We start from the raw sequence: 20,235 nt of genomic DNA on the forward strand, positions 1-20,235 counted from the left end.
TTTTTGATCAGAATCTTGTATTCCATAATTGAAATCTAACTTAAATTATTCAATGATATAATATAACTTAAAATCGTTGAGCTTTGAATGGCTTTGACATTATAAGATAAGTGAGAGGGATGAATCTCAAATCAACAGACACGTCTGATTTTCACCGTGAAATTTGTAGATCAGAGTTTCGTTAACCTCGGAGGCACAAGTTGCGCGCGTTCGACGATTCGATGCTTGGATCAGGCATAAACCAGCCACAGTTCGGGAACCAGAGAAACTGAACCGCTCCATAGATCCCTAACGTCGTGATCGTGGTCTCCACGAGATCAGGTTCGATACCCTAATGATTCTTAATTTTACCTTGAAAGCGTAGACTATATTCGCCAGAAAAGACACGAGCTATAGATGATTGTATATAGCCTCTCATTAGTATCGCATCGTTTATCTATATTGTCACGAGATATGATCATCCATAGTAGAATACTTTATAAGTCGATAATGTCGTCCGATTTATCATACTCAACATCGATAGATTCGTTATGTTTCGCAAGTTACTCCGTTGAATATACATTATCATGTATATATAGATATTTTATATATATATAATGTATATATAGATTTGTATATATTATAAGTATATTACGGAACTCTCCTATGTATAACTTTGTCCTTTCTCGTTAGGATTAAGTTCAATTCCTTACGATAATTAGACGCCACGTTTTCTCGTCTGATCCGCCGGCTAGAAAGTACGATTATGAAGTTCTTCCATAACGGAACATCGACAATTTATATACTTTATAAGGCCCAAATATTGTGCGCTACCTGTTCAATGAAATTACGCCGAAAAAGGAATGGCAAAAGCATTATTTAGACTCAGACACGTCTTTGCTCTGTCCGGCTCAGTTTCTCGATTCTCTTGTTCTAAAACTATACGATCTACGCATTAGGCGCCTATCGTTACCGCTAATTTTATGCTTGACCCATCAGCCACGCGAAGGCTTCGTTCGACAGTCGGTGACAACGACGGACGCATAGAGAATTACTTTCGACTCAAGTTCAAATAAAAAGAGAGGAAGGAAACGTCGAATCCGTGCGTCTTAATCCTGGATCGTTCTCGTTCGTAAAGACGGAAGAAAAGCTGTTGGTGTTGGCTTGGCAGGTTCGCGTTTGGCACCTAATTCTCCGCTACGTTCACTGATAATGATCACGCGTGTCTCGCGATCTACCGCGGACATGAACACCAGGACTACTCCCAAATAGCGTGAGTAGACTCACCCGCGATGAATCTTAACGAACGACCGTGATATTTCGCTAAGTACCGTCCTCGAAAACCCTTGCTCGACGAAAGGGACGCGACTCTACAACGGACTAGAAGTTGAGGCCCCAGCTCACACCGATCGTCCTCTGAACTATTCATATCACCGCGTCTTGTCACCACTGTCAGCTCGTGCAGACCACGGGTGACCCTCTAAAGGTGCGTCTATGTTGTCGGACTGAACGATCATCCGTAGAAGATGGACGAGTGTCGAGGTGATCTATGATCACAACGAACCAACAGAGATGTCCTCCTCTTCTGCAGTGTCCACCGCAAACTGGACATTCATGGAGCGTTGTTATCGTTGGCCGTGATCGACTCAACGTTATCTAGCAGGCTTCCACCTAGTTCCTCTTTTTCTCCCGCTCATTCCCTTTTCTCTTTAGTTATGTTTCTCGACGAACCATCCATCGAATTGATCAAATGACCATAAAGAACGTTTCTCCGCTCGCTCCTACGAATCGGGCTACCCCTGTTCTGCTTCTACACCCTCTGGAATGCCTAGCCAATGCTGATTTCTGTCTCTTCTAACTATCCACCTGACCGTCAGGCTCAAGTAGCGCTATCTCGCGCAACAGATTTGGCGCTGTCGCTCCTTCGGTGTCGACTGGCCGAGGATTGGCGGTACGCCGCACCCATAACAACGTTACTAGGCGTGCTGCTGGTCGAATCGTGATCGTTTGAGTCCAGGTCTGTCCCAGAGGACACCAACATGGCGAGTGGAGACAAAGACGACGGGGACGAGGAAGAAGACACGTTGTTTCGATGATTCGCGAGGTTGTTCGAGGGCTTGGCGCGTTGACGATGCGACAACACTTGAGACTTGACTTCGTACTTGGCCGGAGTCTTGGCCGTCGTCGTCGACGGCGCCGTCGGCGATGGTGTAGCACGTTGAGGCGTCGACGACGACGTCGTCGTTCCTCCAGCGACCAATTGATACCTGGTCGTTGCCACGATTGACTGTTGTTGCGCTCTGGCACGACGATCGTCTTTCGGTTGCTGCTGAGGCTTCGGTTGGACTGCGTTCTGCAAGGTCCAGTGCACCTTCCTAAGGACGCTGCCGGCGCTGACGGAGGAGGAAGAAGACGAGGGCGACAAGAGGTAGCCGCTGGCGACTGTTGCACTACCGGTAGGTGCGGTAACCGCTGATAGAGCTGCTTCCTGTGCACCGTCAGCCATCGGTGACCCCGCAGCGTTCGGTAGACCGCGTACGAAATGGTCAGGAACAACGACTGGAGGACGTTGCTGCCCGTCGTCGCCCAGATCACCAGCACAGCCGTAATCGTAGCTGCAGCATAGTTGCCCGTCCTACGGAGAGGTTCGTTGGACATTGGGTTAGCCACCCATCAATAGAACGCGACATTCTTTCATCGTTCACGTTCATCCCGTTCATAATCCCCCTGTCGCCACGAAAAGTCTTGGCCAATTTTGCGAGCGTGTGCTTCCGAATGGTGCGATGTGCGATACAAGAGGATGGGCGGAGCCCTTAGGGTTGCTACGCGAATTCCCCCCTTGTGTATAGTGGAAGAAACCGCGGGTGTCCTATTGGTATAGGTCTGGTCCCTAGACCAGAGTAAAGCTTTAACAACATACCACAATAGGGCAGTCCTTATTTCTATCTCCGTTTCCCAATTTTATCCACTATACCCAAGAAGAGAATTCATGTGGCAATCTTGGGCCAAGATGAAGGTCTCTTTTACTATGAGGATAGAATTTCTTTGGATTGAAGTGCTTGTTTCTTTTTAACTGTTTGGCTAAGCTGACAAGTATTGGTGAATTGAATTTTACTACTTTTTTGCATGTTTACGTGAAATGGCTATATGTATGGTTTGCAACGAATGATGAAGTGTTTCCTGCAAGTGTGACAGAGTATTTGTTAAGCTAACTAAAGCTAAGAAAATATTGCTGTACTTGAGCTGTCCAATGTTTTGTATTACTCATTGATTAGATTATCATCAGTAAACAAATAACAATCGATAATTGGCTTACTGTGGGTCCCTTATCATACACTGATTATCTTAATTAATTATCATTTTCAAAATAAGGGTTTTTCGTAACTCGTACATCTTTCTTTAGCAACAAGATATGAAGTATTTTACATATTTTAAGTAAACCGATGTACAGTGGTGCTGGTGTATCGCTCTGCAATTCTCTCAGGTTTACGGTCCGTTTCTATCCCCACCAATTCTTGGAACTGGCATCTCCGAGTGACATACGACAAACTAAGTAGCGCATAACGAGTTTCAATAACCTCGTTACCCCCTGTTGGGAAATCTGTGTTTCACTTGCACTTAATGTTTCTTATTCTACCTTCCCCCATCTCGTGAAAGCGAAACTGAGGAAAAAACATTCGAGTATTCTTAGAACTAGGACTATCCTCATTAATGGTCCAGATATGGTCCCAACCTACAGATCGTTAATCCGGCACCACTGTACAATAATAAGAAAGGAAAAGCACAAAATTTAGAATTTCTTAATCTATTCTCAATTTTATCCACTATATCTACCTAATGTTTGGTGGAATCATCCTGTACAGCACTTTTCACACCAGATTAGCAATATCTCTCTAAATGATGTATATCTGATCGAGTGAAGGCAGTTGTTATATCGCACAATCGACGATTTGATGGATGGAGAAAATGGAAGCGATAAGGAAATGACGAATCCAAGACTTTTCGCATAGCGAAAGGTAAGGCTAGGTAATCCTCCACATAATATGTAATTCATTGTTTCATTGAACTAACACACGTTTCCACCGTGGAGATAGGAATATCGACGTGAACGTGAATATCTGCCCTGCTTACGGTCACGTGACCCCATCATGATGTCCGCATCTCGGTCTCCAACACCTTTCTCTCTCGATCGCACGTGACTCGATGAAACTTTGTTTTTCAATGCTTTACAGTTACAAATACAAAGACTTTTTAATGACAATCATGCTGTTGGTATTGTGGGAGACAAAACAATGAATTTCCATAGTATGTATTTGACACCTGACGACAACGTGTCTGGGCTTCTACTGTTTCGCTTCGATTCTGGCAAAGTGATTTTTTACGTAAGTGACGTTAGAGGAATATAAGTTTATAATAAATTTGAAAATGTAAACCAATTTAATCTTAGTTAGATTCATTGTATAAATTTGAATACCTTGGAACCGAAAATGGTAAATACAAAATACAGAAATCTTTGTCTAAAAGCGATCCTTTGTTCAGAAATGCATTTTTTCATATTTTTAATGTACATACTCACCCTCGCGAGGAAACAAAAATTTTGAATTTTCTATTCATTGTATACAGTACGCATTATACATAAATTTACCATCTATCATTTTAAATAGTAGGTATTTGAATAAATTTTAACCAATGTATATCTCATAACAATATTATACGAATATAAATTTCTATTTGATTGTTTTAAAAAATATTATGTTTTCAATGTGTGATAGTTTTATCACGAGGCTGCAGTATGTGTTATGTCACAACTCATGAAGTCATCATTTTTTCCTTTTCTCAAGAATTATGCCACAAATCGAGGATACAGGCAAATATAAACGTATAGTGTTCCATATCTTTTCTTGACCACATCATTAATTAAAACATTTTGCCAAAATCGTTGCCGTAAAACACTTGATAGACAGAGAGAAAGAGACTTTTGGTGCTTCTATCGAATCTCGAATGCAGTTCAGAGGAGGGTGCAAAAGAGGCTCAAGTGTAACGTAAAACATAATAAAAAAAGACATAGAAACGAGTCAAAATGTAATCTGTGTGTTTCCTTTTCTTTCCTTGTGTATACGTGTCTGTCACCACGTGTGCCGTGCGCCCCGACCGATACCAAGTAATAAAAACCGGTCAGAAAATGTTTTATATCACCGATCGATGTCAATAGACAGTGCGTCTCGAAGTGTGTGCGAGCTAAGTGAGAAGTTAGTCAAATCGTTTTGTCATGAGAGTGTGAAGTGAGTCGGTGCATGCGAGTTTCTTTAAACGTGCATTTCAGCCATTGTACCCAGAGTAAAAGTTCCATACAGTTCTTGATCGATCGTTCGAATTGCATCAAAATTATCAAATTAAACAAACATTAATACCAAAAAGTTTTAACTTCTTTCTCAGCGATAACTGAAAGAAGTTTGTGATTAGAATCATAGTCAATGGGAAAACGCATTTTAAAACTGAAATTTATTTTTTAGAGCTTAATGAAAATATTTAAATAAATAGAAAAATCTCCGATCCGTCGATCAAGAATATTTTTGTTAAGAGTCCAACGTATGAAACATGCGACGTGCTCGCGATTCACCCTTGGAGTTTCTATTTCTTGGACTTAATGTCATGTTTAGTCTATGCCACGTGGTATATACATATTTCTTTATAGAAATCTTTCAGTTAGTATACAAACGTATATTTATTAAATTTTTACATCTTCTTTTAAACATGTACCCTTCAACAGGTTCGCAGTCCAGCAAAAGCATACCGATTCGTCTCGAAATATAGAGTGGTGTTCGATAAAATATGTCAGAAATTTTAAAAAATGATCCCATATGTCAAAATACAAGGAAAATCAATAATATTAAAATTGCGTTTTAGGCTTCGTTTCCAAGTAATTAGCTATTCATAAAATGTCTAAAATACACGTAAAATTTGTCTGACTTGAGAACACATTCTACTGATAGCACTATATCTCACTTGGTTAAATGCGTATCGGCAGTACAATAGGTTTTCAGTCAGACACAATTCTAGGTGCCTACAATTTTAGGTCATTCTTAATTTTCGTCTTCTTTTGACATGTAAAATTACTCCTTAAAATTACTAACGCCTGTTATCGAACACCCTGTTTAGTAAAAATTATTAAAAATATCAAATGAGAAAAGTAAAGAACATGTATCATTACTAACAAAAACTACAAATTTTTAATTAGAAATTTAACAAGAAATTGATGGCAGTGTCGTCAGAAATTACCATTTAAATTGCTCTATTACACATATAGATTATAGATTGCGAACATGTTAATTTTATTCTTCGTGGTAAAAAATTACATTACTTAATCTCACAAACTCTGTATTGGTGTAAATACAGAAATTGTTGAGTCCCACGAACAGTTTCATCGCTAGTCAAACCCTGTTCTTTATTTGGAACAGTTGAAAATTAAATTTACTTGATATCAGACAGTTGCATTAGTCGCCAACAAAACCTCTAAGTCCAATAACTAATAAAACATTTTTCAAATGTAACTTCGGAGTCACGTGACATAGACGCTCCACCGATCCAACCTAATCCCAAAAAAACGTAATATAGGAAGCCTGGTGACCAGCGTGCGGCGATCAACGAACGAAAAGGTCTCTAAAGGGAGATACGCGATCTACTAGAATCTATAGAAACCAGTTGACATAGAGAAGGAAGAGAAACAGAAGGGTGAAAAGAAGCAAAAGGTTGTATGCGAAATGCAGTATTGGCTACTTAAGCAGGCAGGAAAAAACAAAAGCACTCGAGCTCGAAAATTAATCGTGAACAATAAACCATAACAGTAAAAGACATCAATAATAATTTTAAAAAAGGAAAAAGAACAGAAGAGGCGGGTAAAGAGATTATAGGTGAGGTAGAAGTGACGTGATTACCGATGCACACAACACGCGCTATTGCTCACCAATTGGGCGCAGTACGGCACCTGCAAGGATACCCATCGTTAGGCTATCAGGTTAGTCGTCACGGGCAATGTGGCGGGGTTAAAAGATTTCACAACATAGTTATCAGCACTTGTTATATACTTTCGTATTTGCTCAGCACATCAGCCCACCTCTCCACGTCTATCCGTTCATGGAGCTCAAACTATCAAATGTCTTCACTATTTGCCTCTTATGAAACTGCATCGATCATTGTATAAGCTTTACCTCTATTCCTTTTAGCACCTGTTGTTGCTTTGATGCTGTTTTACTCATTGTTACTCGTTTGCTTTCGTAAACGTGTCGATCATTTTTCATTTTGCATTAAAATTACAAGCTGCCATGAACAGATTGACGTGGTCCAGGTCATGCTACATCGTTCGCCACGAAGTCAGGGTCTGCTCTCGATTAATCGTCATCAGGCAGATATATATTGAACACGATCCATGCAGGGCCGACCCGAAGCAGTGAGATCGCCGATTCCATGTCTTTCGTTTTTTACTCGATCATGCGCGTCTCGTTTTTACACCTCGCGGCAGTGTTCGATCGATTTTCACTTTGTCAACTAACCCGACCATTGATAATATCGGAGGTATGGATTCGAATGCGCTTTCGATTCGTCAGATCACGATTGAGGAAAAATATTGTTCGAGATCGTTGCACTGTTTTCTTCCGAGATATTGAGCTTTTGGTCTACTTGGCAAGTGAGGATTAAACAAAAATGTGTTACGATTATTACTACGAAAAAAAATGAATGATAACAACAATATCTCTTGTAACTACGTTACGTGTCAACGAGAATACTCCGATTATTGGATAGACATGCAATACAAATGTTTAGATACGGTACCGAAATCTAGGATATCTCGTCTTCCTTTACTGTAGGTAAAAGACTAATTGTAATGAACACTGCCGCGTGCAAGGCAGCCAACGAAAGAAACGTACACATGTATGTCTAATTGAAGGCTAGCTTAGGGACGCCCCTGAACGTGTCTCGGACGCTAGTGTTTGCCATAAGAAATGGCTTGGAGTAATTTACAAGTGGTGAATACAGCTTGAGATCGCATAATGGCAAGACTAGCACGACGCAATGGTAGCTGACGCTGAGAGAACACATACCTAAACAATTTGTCTTGGGGTCTCTAAAAATGAATAATCTAGAGTAAACAATTTGTTTAGGATTAGGAACTTGGAGATTTCTATTTGACTACTTTTAAATTAACTAAATTTACATTCCTAGAACCTTGAATAATTGGAGAGGAGTTGGAGTGGATTTGTCATAAAAAGGATTAGGTTGAATAACATAAATACCTTTTAGTTCTGAACGAAATTACAGTTAACTGTTTTTTACTCATTTAAGTTAAGTCTATAATAGATTTGCTTGATATTTCTTTCTCTTTCTATGAAGTAAAATTAAGGTAGATTTCGAGTAAATCCAAAATATATCTAAATTAGCTCTCTTTTGAGTTTCACAAGTGACACTAGTGAGATATCTCATATCAATTTTGTTTTCTTTAGATTATGTCACATAAGTAGCACAAAAATCGATTAAAAGACAGAGCGGAAACAGCTCATTTGTTGAATGTACCATAACAGCCAAGAATTATAATTGATAGAAGTGAAAAATATATGAATTTTAGACTCTTCTCATGATTATCAACAAATGTAAAGGAGGAAAAAGTAGATTTGATTCTATTTATTGATTCAGAAAAGATACTTGTTTAATTATGGCCCTTCTATATTGAATCAGATTTAGTTTAAATATTAGAAATTCGGAAAACTTAGAATATGTTTCATTGTTTAGTTTAAGGTGACTTTTCTCTCAGCGTCTCAAATACCAAAAGTTTAGCGCACAGCTTTATAAAAATCGACTCGCGTTATACACATCGCAAAAACAAATGGCATACTAGAAAGAAATTACAGTCAGTATATAGGTACCTTGTATTATACGAGGGTTACCTACTGACACGATAAATAAATAAGAGAGACGGAAAGAGATAGATAGAAAGAGTGAAAGAACGAGAAGGTATAAATGCTCGTGTGTGTGACTTAGTTTCTTACACGTGGCGGACGTAATAAGTTCAATTAAAAAGCAATAAATACAATGGCGTGTAACAATTAAATGTGCAGCATTGTTTTTAGTTAAAAAGTGAAAAATGTTTTTCGAAGAAAATAGTTTTCTTTTTATTTTACAAAATTTTTGTACTTTTCTTTGAATAAAAAAAATGATCTTTCCTCTCTCTTTCTTTAAACTAAGAATATTGTAAAGTTCACTTTTAAGATAACAAATATAAATTAACCGTAAAATGATACTTATCGCGATTACTTACAGTTTTCGTGCATTTACAAGGTAACGTTAATTGAGGAGTTATATTTTAAGCAAGAGAAGTATATTACAGAGAGAAATCAAGAAAAAATAAGAATGATAGTCATCCGCCACATGTATCATGAACATTAATGTTTTTCTTTTCCGGACGCCTGCCGCACAGCAACTGGTCGTAACCTCGAATTAACATAATGAACGTAACTAGTTAGACACATGACAAATCCACGGTTAAATTGAGGCGGTATTTTCATTTACTGACCTTGAGCTCTTGATTTCGTGCGAAAAGAGAGCAAATCAAGAAGAATCGTTGATCGATATATAACTTACAGTTTTAATATTACATGTATTTACGATAATTACGAGGAAGAGTGTGATTTAAGAAGAACTAAAAGTCTGATATATACAGCTACTGCCGCGGTTATCCAACTGTCAAAGACACAAGTTTGTCTGCTCATAGACGTAAATTTATACAGATTACATTCGAAATAACCGCACATCACTTAGTAAAAGGATAGTTATAGTGAACATTATCTTTCAACCATGAACCTGGAAGTAAAATAGCTTACATGTAGGTACCGAGACAATCTTTCCAAGTCTCGAGGACAAATTAATAAATTTTGTAGTACACTCTTAACCACACTTTTAAATTTGAAGACATTGAATATTTAGTTAATGGATTACCTAGACCTTCGATTCTTCTCTACCCTTCGCCTCTCTTCTCCCACGAACCCCCCTATTCCTATTCTGCGGCCCTTACATGGATAAAGGACCGATGATTCGGCGTCCTTCGACGTGACTGAAGCCTGACGCCTTCCTTACCTTGCACTCGCACGTGGTGCACTTGTCATGGGGATCCTGCCAGGAACTGCCACTGTCATGGATAATCCCAGAGTAGCTGCATGGCCGCGGTCGGGTCAGGACCGACAGGGAGGTACCGTTTCCAGGCAATTCCCTTGCACAAGGATCGTCCTCGCAACGAGGACAACAGTCTCCCTCTTCTGTCACAGGATTAGAGCAGGTCACTGGTGGGCATTCCATTTGCCAGCAGTCTATTTCACCATACTGCAACAGAAAATAATTATGTTGTAAAATACAAAGTATGCTGACTAAGCTAATCCAATGTTACAATGTCTCTTCTTGACTTCAATTGGATAATACTATTACCAGGCATTCACAGGTTTGACATTGGTATATCCACCGTTCGCCGCTTCTGAAGACTAGGTGATGAAGTTCTTGATGTCTGCAGGACGCTGCAGGGTCACATTGTGGACAACATTTGTCCCTGTGACTTCCTGGAGCGCTGCAGTCGCAGATGGGATCCCTGCAGGTGATGACACCGTCCTTACACGTGCATCTTCTGCAAGGATTTCCAGCTGGTGAAAGTGTCTCTCCGTTTTCTACTTCTCGATTTTCGAACCAGCAACCTGTTAATAATAATTCCTAGTTTTGACTCAGTTTAAACATAAGATCTTTTATTGATAAGAAAAGATTTTTCTGTTAACCAAATATTGACACTATTAATTATTAATAGATTAAGTATAGTTTTTGATAGACGACACTGTGAGAATAGAAGGAAGAAGCATCTAAAGTAGGTACCCGACTCGTTATTTAAAGTTTCTAATTGACAGTCTATCAAATCAAATATTTGCTTACATAAAACGTGGCAGAACTATTACTCAGCACTTACTAAGTCTGCATTCTTCCACAGTATGATTATCTTCCTGTACTGGACAGACACACTCATATCCACCTTCAGTATTGACACATTTGGCGCTGGGATGACACGTGTGCCTCCTTTCGATAGTTTGATCGTTGCATTCATCGATGTCAAGGCATTGGGTACCTTGAGTGCTATCGTGGAGGGCGCTTCTGTAACCAGGCTTGCAGCGACAGTAGTACCAACCGGGCATGTTGAAACAGGTCGAGGACTGATGGCATCTGTGAAGATCGCTAGCGCATTCGTCCAGGTCGAGTTCGCAACTGTTGCCAATATAGCCACGTCGGCAAGAGCACCTTCCTGGCGCGACACATTCGCCACCGTTCTGACAAGTCTGATTGCAGACAGCTAAATCGAAAGATGATATAAAGTTGTTAGTGCTGACAGCAAGAAATATGTAAGACAGAGTCGTGTCAAAATGATCAGTAAAACTTGAAAATTTCAGTAACAACAGATAAAATCTGTGTACGAGCGAGTCAATTAGTCTGATTGAAGATATAAGATAGCATATTTATAAGATACTAAGAATACAAGAAGGACAATTCCTAGGATACTGTAACAAAGTTAAATATAAAATGTAATACTGTACGTTTGCAGTTATAGCCATCGCCAGTGTAGCCATCTTTGCAAATACAATAGTAGCTACCAGCGGTATTCACACAGGTTGCATGTTCGTCACAGGCATGGTGACCAGTTGCACACTCATCAAGTTCGGCACAATTGAACTTGTCGACTCTGTGATAACCCGGAAGACATTCACACGTGTAGGAGCCAATCACATTGACGCACTTGGTGTTAGCGTTGCAATGATGGCCCTCGGAACCACCTTGTTGCTTGCACTCGTCTATGTCTGAAGTACCAAGGAATTGTTTAAACTCATATCACTTCCAATTACACAAATAAGGAAAGTGGTGCCTTTTCCGACACGAAATAGGTAATTAGGTTACGAAGTCGCGTGTAGAACTGCAGTAAGCTAGTACAACTGACTAAGTGGATAGAATCCTCGACTGTTAAGAAATTCGGAGAATCTCTGTTCCAAAATAGGAACAGGTGCTGTCATTACCGCAACTTCGTAACCACGATCATCCCAACCGAATGACAATGCGGCTTTTCAATGCGTACACCGAAGAACCGTGTGTACAAACACGTGTCACGTTCTCCGCATGTCAACATCATCGTTTAAATATTTCACACGGCCAGGATCGATAGGAAATTGCACGTGGTCAGCGAAGAATTTCCCATTGACCCGTGGTCGACGCGTGCGCTTTTATCAGCACGGCGAGAGGTTAATACGCGAGAGCGAGTTAAGTTAGAGGAAAGCATTAGATACCGTGACAGTTATGACCGTCCCCCTGGAAACCGATATCGCAGTGGCAGGCGTAGGTTGTCTGAAGGTTCAGGCAGGACGCGTTAGCGTGACACTTGTGGCCCTTCGCGCAGTAGTCCACCCCTGGGTTAAATTGGGTTAGCCAGGCACAGATGAAGAAGAGAGATAGTTAGAAAATTCAATTATAACGTTCAGTTAATGTTTTAGCGGTAGATTGCCGCTGCCAGGGAATTGGATTGCCACTGTCCAGGGCTGAATTTTCTGTTAACTCGACATGCTAGCCATTCAAGGTACTTTAATGGTCAAACGATCATTCTGAATGACAGCAGGGGAAGGAGAAAGCTTGCCTAGGGATCTCCTGACGCGGCATGCATCGCTTTTCCATTTGGTACTTAATTAATTCTCTTAAATGGCGAATGAGTAGAACTCTAACAGTCTAATATTGCATGAATCGTGCGAGATGCCGCAATGATTTCTTGTTAAATAATTAAACAAGCAGTGGCAATGAATGTGATTAATTATTTGTTATTTGCTTTTTCAATGAAAACTGATGTTACTTTGTTACAAGTTATTTAAATACATTAGGCAAAAGGGACATCATTTGATACAAACGGTTCCATTTGCTGTAAAAGATTAGTGTTACGAGTTGCTCGCGTGTAGAAACTTACCTGGACAGAATTTGCAACACTCTTCAGCCACGCTTATTTGTTCACTTGGAGGACAAGGCAGTGGTGGACACCTCGTCTCTGTGTCGAACCTCTGACACGTAAAGCTACCGTCGAAACAGTCGCACTCGACACACTGTTTCGGCGAGACTTTCTCGCCGTGATCATAAATCACTCCGTGCAAATAACATTGCTCTGAAAGGAAACACGGTGCAATGTATATTAGATACGATTCACATACAAATTATAGACATATTAAACATATACTATCATCCATAAGTATTTAGTTATTTGTTGGAACTTGTTTAAGAAGTTCATATGTTTGTTTTAATGAGTGCCTCTTTAAAATTGTTACTTATGTTAGCAATGAATGTCATTGACATTTAAGAGAACTATTACGAATTACTTACTGAGAATTATATGAATAAATGAACAAAAATTATTGAATACTTTACTGATCTTATGTATACGCACTTCGCCAAACAATAATGGCATTGATTATTTAAGGCAATCTATTAAGGCAATTAATTTTTAAAATATTTTTTCTGGAATCTCCTTTTAGCCATTTTATAAAGAAATCCATAGTTGTTTTTCTGTGTTTGGATACTTGACTCGCATTTTACAACTTATTTCATCTCAAATTCTCGAACGGAATTGAATTAATAGTGAAGATCACTGCATACTTTTAAATTCCTTGCTAATTATCATGTTTCTGCTAAGATTTTGAAAATATATCCTGTATCATTTCTTCTAGATATTAGTTAACATTCATTGATGACTATTTATTTAGGAAAACTGGTTGAAATAAGGAAACGTACGTTTTAATCAGGTTTCACCCCAAGTGTCTAAATACTTATGAACGACATAATTTTGTCTTAATTCGGCAACAGACTCCGATACCCCCATATACATATATAAAAAAACTTACTTAGGCAAGTGGGACAACACTGTCCTTGAAGAATCACAGGGTTCTTGCAAGTGACAGGAGCGCAGGGTGTTGGTCTGCACTCGATTTCACCATGAACGCAAGAACACTGCTGACAGCCTTTCTCCCAGGTCGCACCGTCTTCATGAACAGTGCCATTAACCCTGCAGGACTTTTGGCACTCGCACTCCTCCACTTTGCTTATTCTACCCTCTGCAGCGGCTAGCTAAAAAGAAGGATGTCAATCAGCCAAAGTTTTTAACTATTGTTGAGTGTTAAGTACAACAAATACTGGTTCAAGTTCATTCGAAAATACTATCCCTGGAAAAAAGTTTGTGGCTAAACGCAACAATATGAAGTTATTTTAAAATATTGTAGTTTTTGAAATGTAAAATACTTTGGTATGAATATAAAATATATGAGAAAATTAAATGGATTTGGTACGATAGTATTTTACACTTGCAAAAATTACAATATTTTTAAAGAACTTCGTAGTCTTGCATCTGGTCGAAAACTGTTTGCCAGGGGTAGTATTATTGCATCGATATTTTGAATATTCACTCACCCTACGTGTCAGCTCGTTAAGATTATGCATCAGCTGTTCCACCGTGTTTTGTAGTATAGAAAATTGACCGCAAGTGGGACAGGATGAGTCGAGCTGAGGACATTGGGAAAGATAGCCATGGGGACCTGGTATCAGCTTCACATCCTGTAAAGCACCCTGTGGCGCGAAAATAGTGCCAACTTATCTCAGTTCGATGAAGTGTTTATTTGTCATATGAGTGATTTAACAACTTCATTCATTCATTACTCATAAGCTGCTCGTTTCTAATTAAGGGTAGGGACCCATTAGATTAAGGAACTCTACACTGAAGCTATTTATGTACGGTAGCGTATTTTAAGTTTCCATTTTAGGACACATACTGATCATTCTAGAGCATGGTGAACTATTTCCAAGTGTGTAATTTTACGATTCAAGAACATATCAGAGAAAGTGGATTAAGTCTTGTCATTTATTAGTGTTCTAGCTAATTAAGTGAAGAGTTTAGGTCAAGTGTATATTAGATATGTTTTAAATCTAGATTATCTGATGCCCGAATTCGATGTAAGATAGGGATCTTCAATATTAGTGGGATACAAAATTGCTAAAGCCTATATTAAAATATAGATTGGAGAAATACTGATTCTAAATCATCAGATTTCAGAAGATTCGGCTAATCATTGATTAAGTGGTTTTACAATCAGTAGCAATAAATCATAATACTCTAGAATTTAATTGACTTAAATCAAATTGTTTCTAAAAATACAAATGAATCACGCAAATTTAGCACTCATGCTTATCATGATCAATGTTAAACATTATGAAAGGAGCAATTTTATAGTATCATATGTTATATAATCGTTGCATTTGAAATAATCACGAATTCTTGTGAACGAGAATTTAAATATTTGAATGAATAATAGATTGATGACCAATACATTGATACCAAATTCCTCTCTAATTATGCCCAATCAAGGTAAGGTACTAAGGTCTCTTAACTTTGCGTGGTTAAGCAAATACAGTTGAGCCTCACGTATCGGAAGCCCCACTACCCGAATATTCTAATATCCACCACTTTACTATCTGAATATTCTGTAATCCAAACACTTATGTCACTTAATTAATTATTATACGGTAACCTGTACTGAATCTGCTTGGACCTGAATCAACAAAAGGTTTAAATGACCGACCCGTACCTTAAAGAGAAAGTGCCTGACGTTTCTCTGCCCTACCCAAAGCTGAAGCTGTGGCAAGGTAAAATTGGTGTCAGGTGGTCCAGGCCTAAGCAGCCGCCTGTACAAGGGATGACAGTCGACAAGCAGCTCGACCTGCGAGCCGCTTACACTCAGGGCGACCCTGTGCCAGGCGCCATCGGCCAGTCGGAAAGGAAACGCCTCCACGTGGACGGTACCGTCCCGGCGTGATACGTAGTGAAGTCGAAGCTCGTCCTTACGACCGCTGCTCTGCAGCTCCAAATATCTACATGCAACAGTAAATATTCGTTCCTTCTTAGTTTTCAAATATACGCTATTTTGGGGGTAGTATATCTTATCCATACTATTAGCCAGACTTTGCTGGAATAGGACGTGATAATCAACACACACTAATTTCAATAGTAGGTAACTGGTTTGAAAACTGATTAGTAGGATTAGATATGTAAATTTAATTCTTTGCCCTAGAAATACTGGACACTAAACCATCACATGGAAACTTAAAGGAAAGTGCCTCAAAGCCAAACTTCTTATGTACTTATCTTGAAGACATTAACATTAATTAGTCACTTTTGAATATTAAAATTAAAAGTATAAATATGATCATTTTTTACACAAAAGCTCATATTTAGAAATCTTCGAGGTTTGGACTACAGGAACTATCCGCCTTTCTTCTTCCTTCCATCAGTATTATTAGGGGTTAACTAATACACACAGAGTCTCATCACAGACTCCATATCGACGTGTGTTACAGAAACTAGCATGTCTTGTTTGCCTTACGAAAAAGAACACATCTGCTTTCCATGTAATCCAAAATATCATGTCTCCGTTTTCTCCATGAGAAACGTACATTTGTGTGACTTGATAAAGCATGAAAAAATCGTTATGTGCTATCCACTGCCCAAATGTGATCTTTATGGCGAAATGGTGAAATAGATTATGTACTTGTCAAGATAAAGCCGAAATACACTATTATTCATAAAAAGAGATAAAATGTATTTTTTTTCTTGAATGTAGTCAAAATATGCTACTTTTCGTAAGACAAATGAGACGTGCTACTTTTCGTAACACACGTCGACATGATATACCTACACTGTTGTCTCATTAGAAGCTCACTAGAACTCTCAGATTTCCTTACAATTACAGTGTTATATTGATATAAGCTCGATGGTACACTTGTATTTTTTGTAATTAACATTGTAAATGAGTCTTAGACAAAAATTTAATAAGCCAAAAAGATTCTCAATTTTTAACAATTCTTAATAGCAACTCGTGAGTTGCAAGTGAGTGTACTTCTTACTACTGACCTCACCACAAGTTCTTCTTTTTACGTAACTGCAAACTATTTTTGAATAAAAAAGTTTGATAGGTCTCGTTTTTATATAATGGGAATATAATATTACTTTGTAAATATTCTGTAGAATAAAATAATTATAATTGTGTAATATAATTGTAATTAAGGGTATGTATCTAGACAAACACAGATAACAGTAGCAGAACGTAATATAATAGTAACAGTAATACAGATCGACTAAACCTCGTTTCCAGTACGTAATTAAAACAAGGCACATGGAATAAATAGATCACGTGATTGAATTAGAAAGGAACGCTTAGCACGCGTGCAGAATCACGATTTGCATTCCCTGCTTTATCGTCGATTCTAATCTTGGTTAACGACGTTTGTATCTCGATTATGTATTTCGTTCAAGCGTCAAGTGTTTTTTATTGATCTGATAGATCTCATAGATAAGCCAAGAAATCACAGATCCATTATCTTCCGTGCAAATATCTATGATAAATCGGCAATTCGGGACGTTGAGTGAATTAACATTAAATTCCGCTTAAGCTGGCCGTGATTTCTGCTCGACGGGGCGTGTTAATTACCCGTTTAATACGCGGACACGTAGGTGCATGCATCCAATTTGTGTCAGCCGGGTCAAAACGACTAGACTGCACTCCTCACGTGCTAACAGGGGGTGCGACTACTTTGGGGTTAAGTGCTCTCCTACGTCCCGCCTCAACAATTGACACAGTAACTTCCTTCAAACTGGCTTTTCTACCTTTTTCAGTTCGTAGATTCCGTTTAAAGCCTTTCTACCTTCGGGTTACTGCCTGATCAAGCAACTTTATCCACGACATCGACGAAATTTCGGCTACTCTACTCAATAATTGAGAAACTCACAATCAGCACAAAATAGGCGTATGTCAGGATGTGATACATTTAGAGATAATAAATTTTAGAGAAGTAATTTTTCAGAAAAATTTGATATTAGCTTTTGATTTATCAGCTTATTAATATTATATTGCTACATGTGTCGCATGAATAATCAAACTATAAATATAATTTAGTTTTATCTAAAACTTAAATTTTAACTCTTTATTAAAAAGTTCAAAATCATGTCTTTTTTAATCTTTATCACGCCTCAATGATAGAAGAAGTAGAGACATGTGTATAATCATCAGAGTGTGGTGAAAATGAAGAGACCAGAATTTGAATGTATTAATGGAGAGTTGAATTAGAATTAGTAAGAATTTTCAGAAATAACATAACAGTAAATCATAACTAATCGAAACTATAATTACTTTGTTATTCATTAACTATAATAGGGTTGTTTGACAAATATCAAAAATTATAAAAAGTGATTCTACATACTAAAATAAGCCAAATTCAATAACAATGAAATTGCATTTGAGGTTTTATTTGCGATTTATTACTCATTGACAATGTACTTAAAATGAATGTGAAATATGTCTGACTTTACTTATTCTACTGTTTGAGTTTACTGGCATTGCTGTATCTGATCTAGCTAATACACGTCGGCAGTAGAATAAGTCCTGAACTATGCCAGACACATTTCACGCTGACTTCAGACGTTTTTGCAATAATTAATAATTCTGCAACAAAACTTCAAGTACAATTTTATTGTTCCTAATTTCTGCCCTATTTAAACATATAGGATTGCCCTTTAATATTTCTGATACTCCAGTAGCATAAGTAGTGTTTGCCAAATTTTCTTAGAAAATTAGTTTTTTTAACGTGTGACATTTATCACTATTTCACTGACGATGAATGCCTCAATCTTTATTCATCTGAAGTATCTATTATTTCCTATAGACTATAATTTGAAACCAGATAGAATAAATAATAAAACAAAAAATGATTGTCTGAAGTTATAATGATTGCAAATAGTTGGTACTTCCTATCGAGTCATATGAGGGTGCTCCACTGAAATTATTATACTTAATCATTTTTAAGTATAGATGTATATTATGAACAGTTTCGTTTTTGGTTATTTCGAACGTTTTTATATCTCTAAAACCGAAAAATCTCGCACAACACTGTATTTTATTGTACGATGATACTGAAACGTTTATTTTGTTTCAAAAAGCGCACTAATTATTCTGCAAATATGTATGCATTCATGTCCAAAAAATCCGCAGAATTATACAAAATATACAAAATAAAGTATGTATAATATTTAGAAAGAGAATCCAGTTTCTATTTAAACGTCATTTGTTGAGGAATGTTTATAAATATAACTCCTTTTAATTAAAATATTTTACAAGAACATACAACAAAATGATTCTAGTTTTACACAAACCTAATTTTAATACATCATTGATTCACTCTACAGTACTTCTTTTCGAATAATATTCCCCTGAAATATTTTTACAGTATTGTTCGAGATAACGTGAATCGATATTATTCACAATCATACAAACAAACGAGTTGCTCCTATGAAATTAAACAACAGTCGACGTATTCATAATAGTAAAGAAAGAGATAAAATGGGATTTTCTTTACGCATTGTTCGAGTTTTATTATATTGTTCCTGCGAATCATTTTCAAATCTGAAAACATGTTAAAAGACAGAATAAAACGAAATTACATGCTCCGTACCTATTGTTCCCATGTGAAAAGGCGACGATCGTCCCGGAATTGGCCTCCTCCTGTCGTAGAGCGGCAGCTATAGTGAATTCCGGAACCCGCCGGAGTAGCGTGGCCGCTCGTTCGAAGCTCGCCTCGTTCAGTCGGAGCTCCCTCTCCTCGCCTGCAGTAGTAAAACTCAATGATTCCTGCGGCTCAGCCTATTTTCGCGCTTAATGCTAATCAAAATTATCGCAATACCAGTATTACCACGTTATCTCCAGTAAAATGCAACAATAAATTATTTAAATAAAAATAAAACCTTCTAAATGAGTCACAATTAAATTACAGCAACATGATGGTTTTTCAGGTACGAAAAGTTTGTTGGAATTGAAAATTCAATAAATAGAAAAAATTGTGTAATTTCATTGAGACATAATGAAAGAGGAATCGTGTATCAAATTCTGCAGGATAAAATATCTAAGTATTGAATAATTTTGCTTGCACTGATGCTCAACTTTGTCTGTAAGCGAAATTGGACACATTTTAGACTGCTCTTCGAATTTTAACAATAACAAGCAACTGTCTAATATAGTAAAGACTTTGGTAAGCATCGCAGAATGTTTTTGAATTTTTCGGAAGCTTAGAACACTTAGAGAATTAGACTTAATTAAGTCCGACCAGTTTGTCTCTAAA

At 37.9% G+C, this 20,235-nt stretch overlaps 1 protein-coding gene across 1 annotated transcript in view; it reads right to left on the reverse strand.

Moving 5' to 3' along the window:
* Positions 1-660: 660 nt before the first annotated feature.
* Positions 661-20,235, reverse strand: part of LOC143188962 (protein kinase C-binding protein NELL1) — a 92,114-nt gene continuing 72,539 nt past the window's right edge. The window contains exons 3-12 of the mRNA XM_076393528.1: positions 19,573-19,723; positions 15,657-15,939; positions 14,485-14,640; positions 13,923-14,145; positions 12,998-13,189; positions 11,592-11,852; positions 10,973-11,350; positions 10,450-10,709; positions 10,105-10,347; positions 661-2,614 (exon numbers count right to left, since the gene is read on the reverse strand). Coding sequence (XP_076249643.1) covers positions 1,859-2,614; positions 10,105-10,347; positions 10,450-10,709; positions 10,973-11,350; positions 11,592-11,852; positions 12,998-13,189; positions 13,923-14,145; positions 14,485-14,640; positions 15,657-15,939; positions 19,573-19,723 — 2,903 coding nt within the window. The 3' untranslated portion in view covers positions 661-1,858. The remainder of the gene's footprint in view (positions 2,615-10,104; positions 10,348-10,449; positions 10,710-10,972; positions 11,351-11,591; positions 11,853-12,997; positions 13,190-13,922; positions 14,146-14,484; positions 14,641-15,656; positions 15,940-19,572; positions 19,724-20,235) is intronic.

Source organism: Calliopsis andreniformis, chromosome 3 (assembly GCF_051401765.1).
Source record: "Calliopsis andreniformis isolate RMS-2024a chromosome 3, iyCalAndr_principal, whole genome shotgun sequence".
Taxonomy (NCBI): domain Eukaryota; kingdom Metazoa; phylum Arthropoda; class Insecta; order Hymenoptera; family Andrenidae; genus Calliopsis; species Calliopsis andreniformis.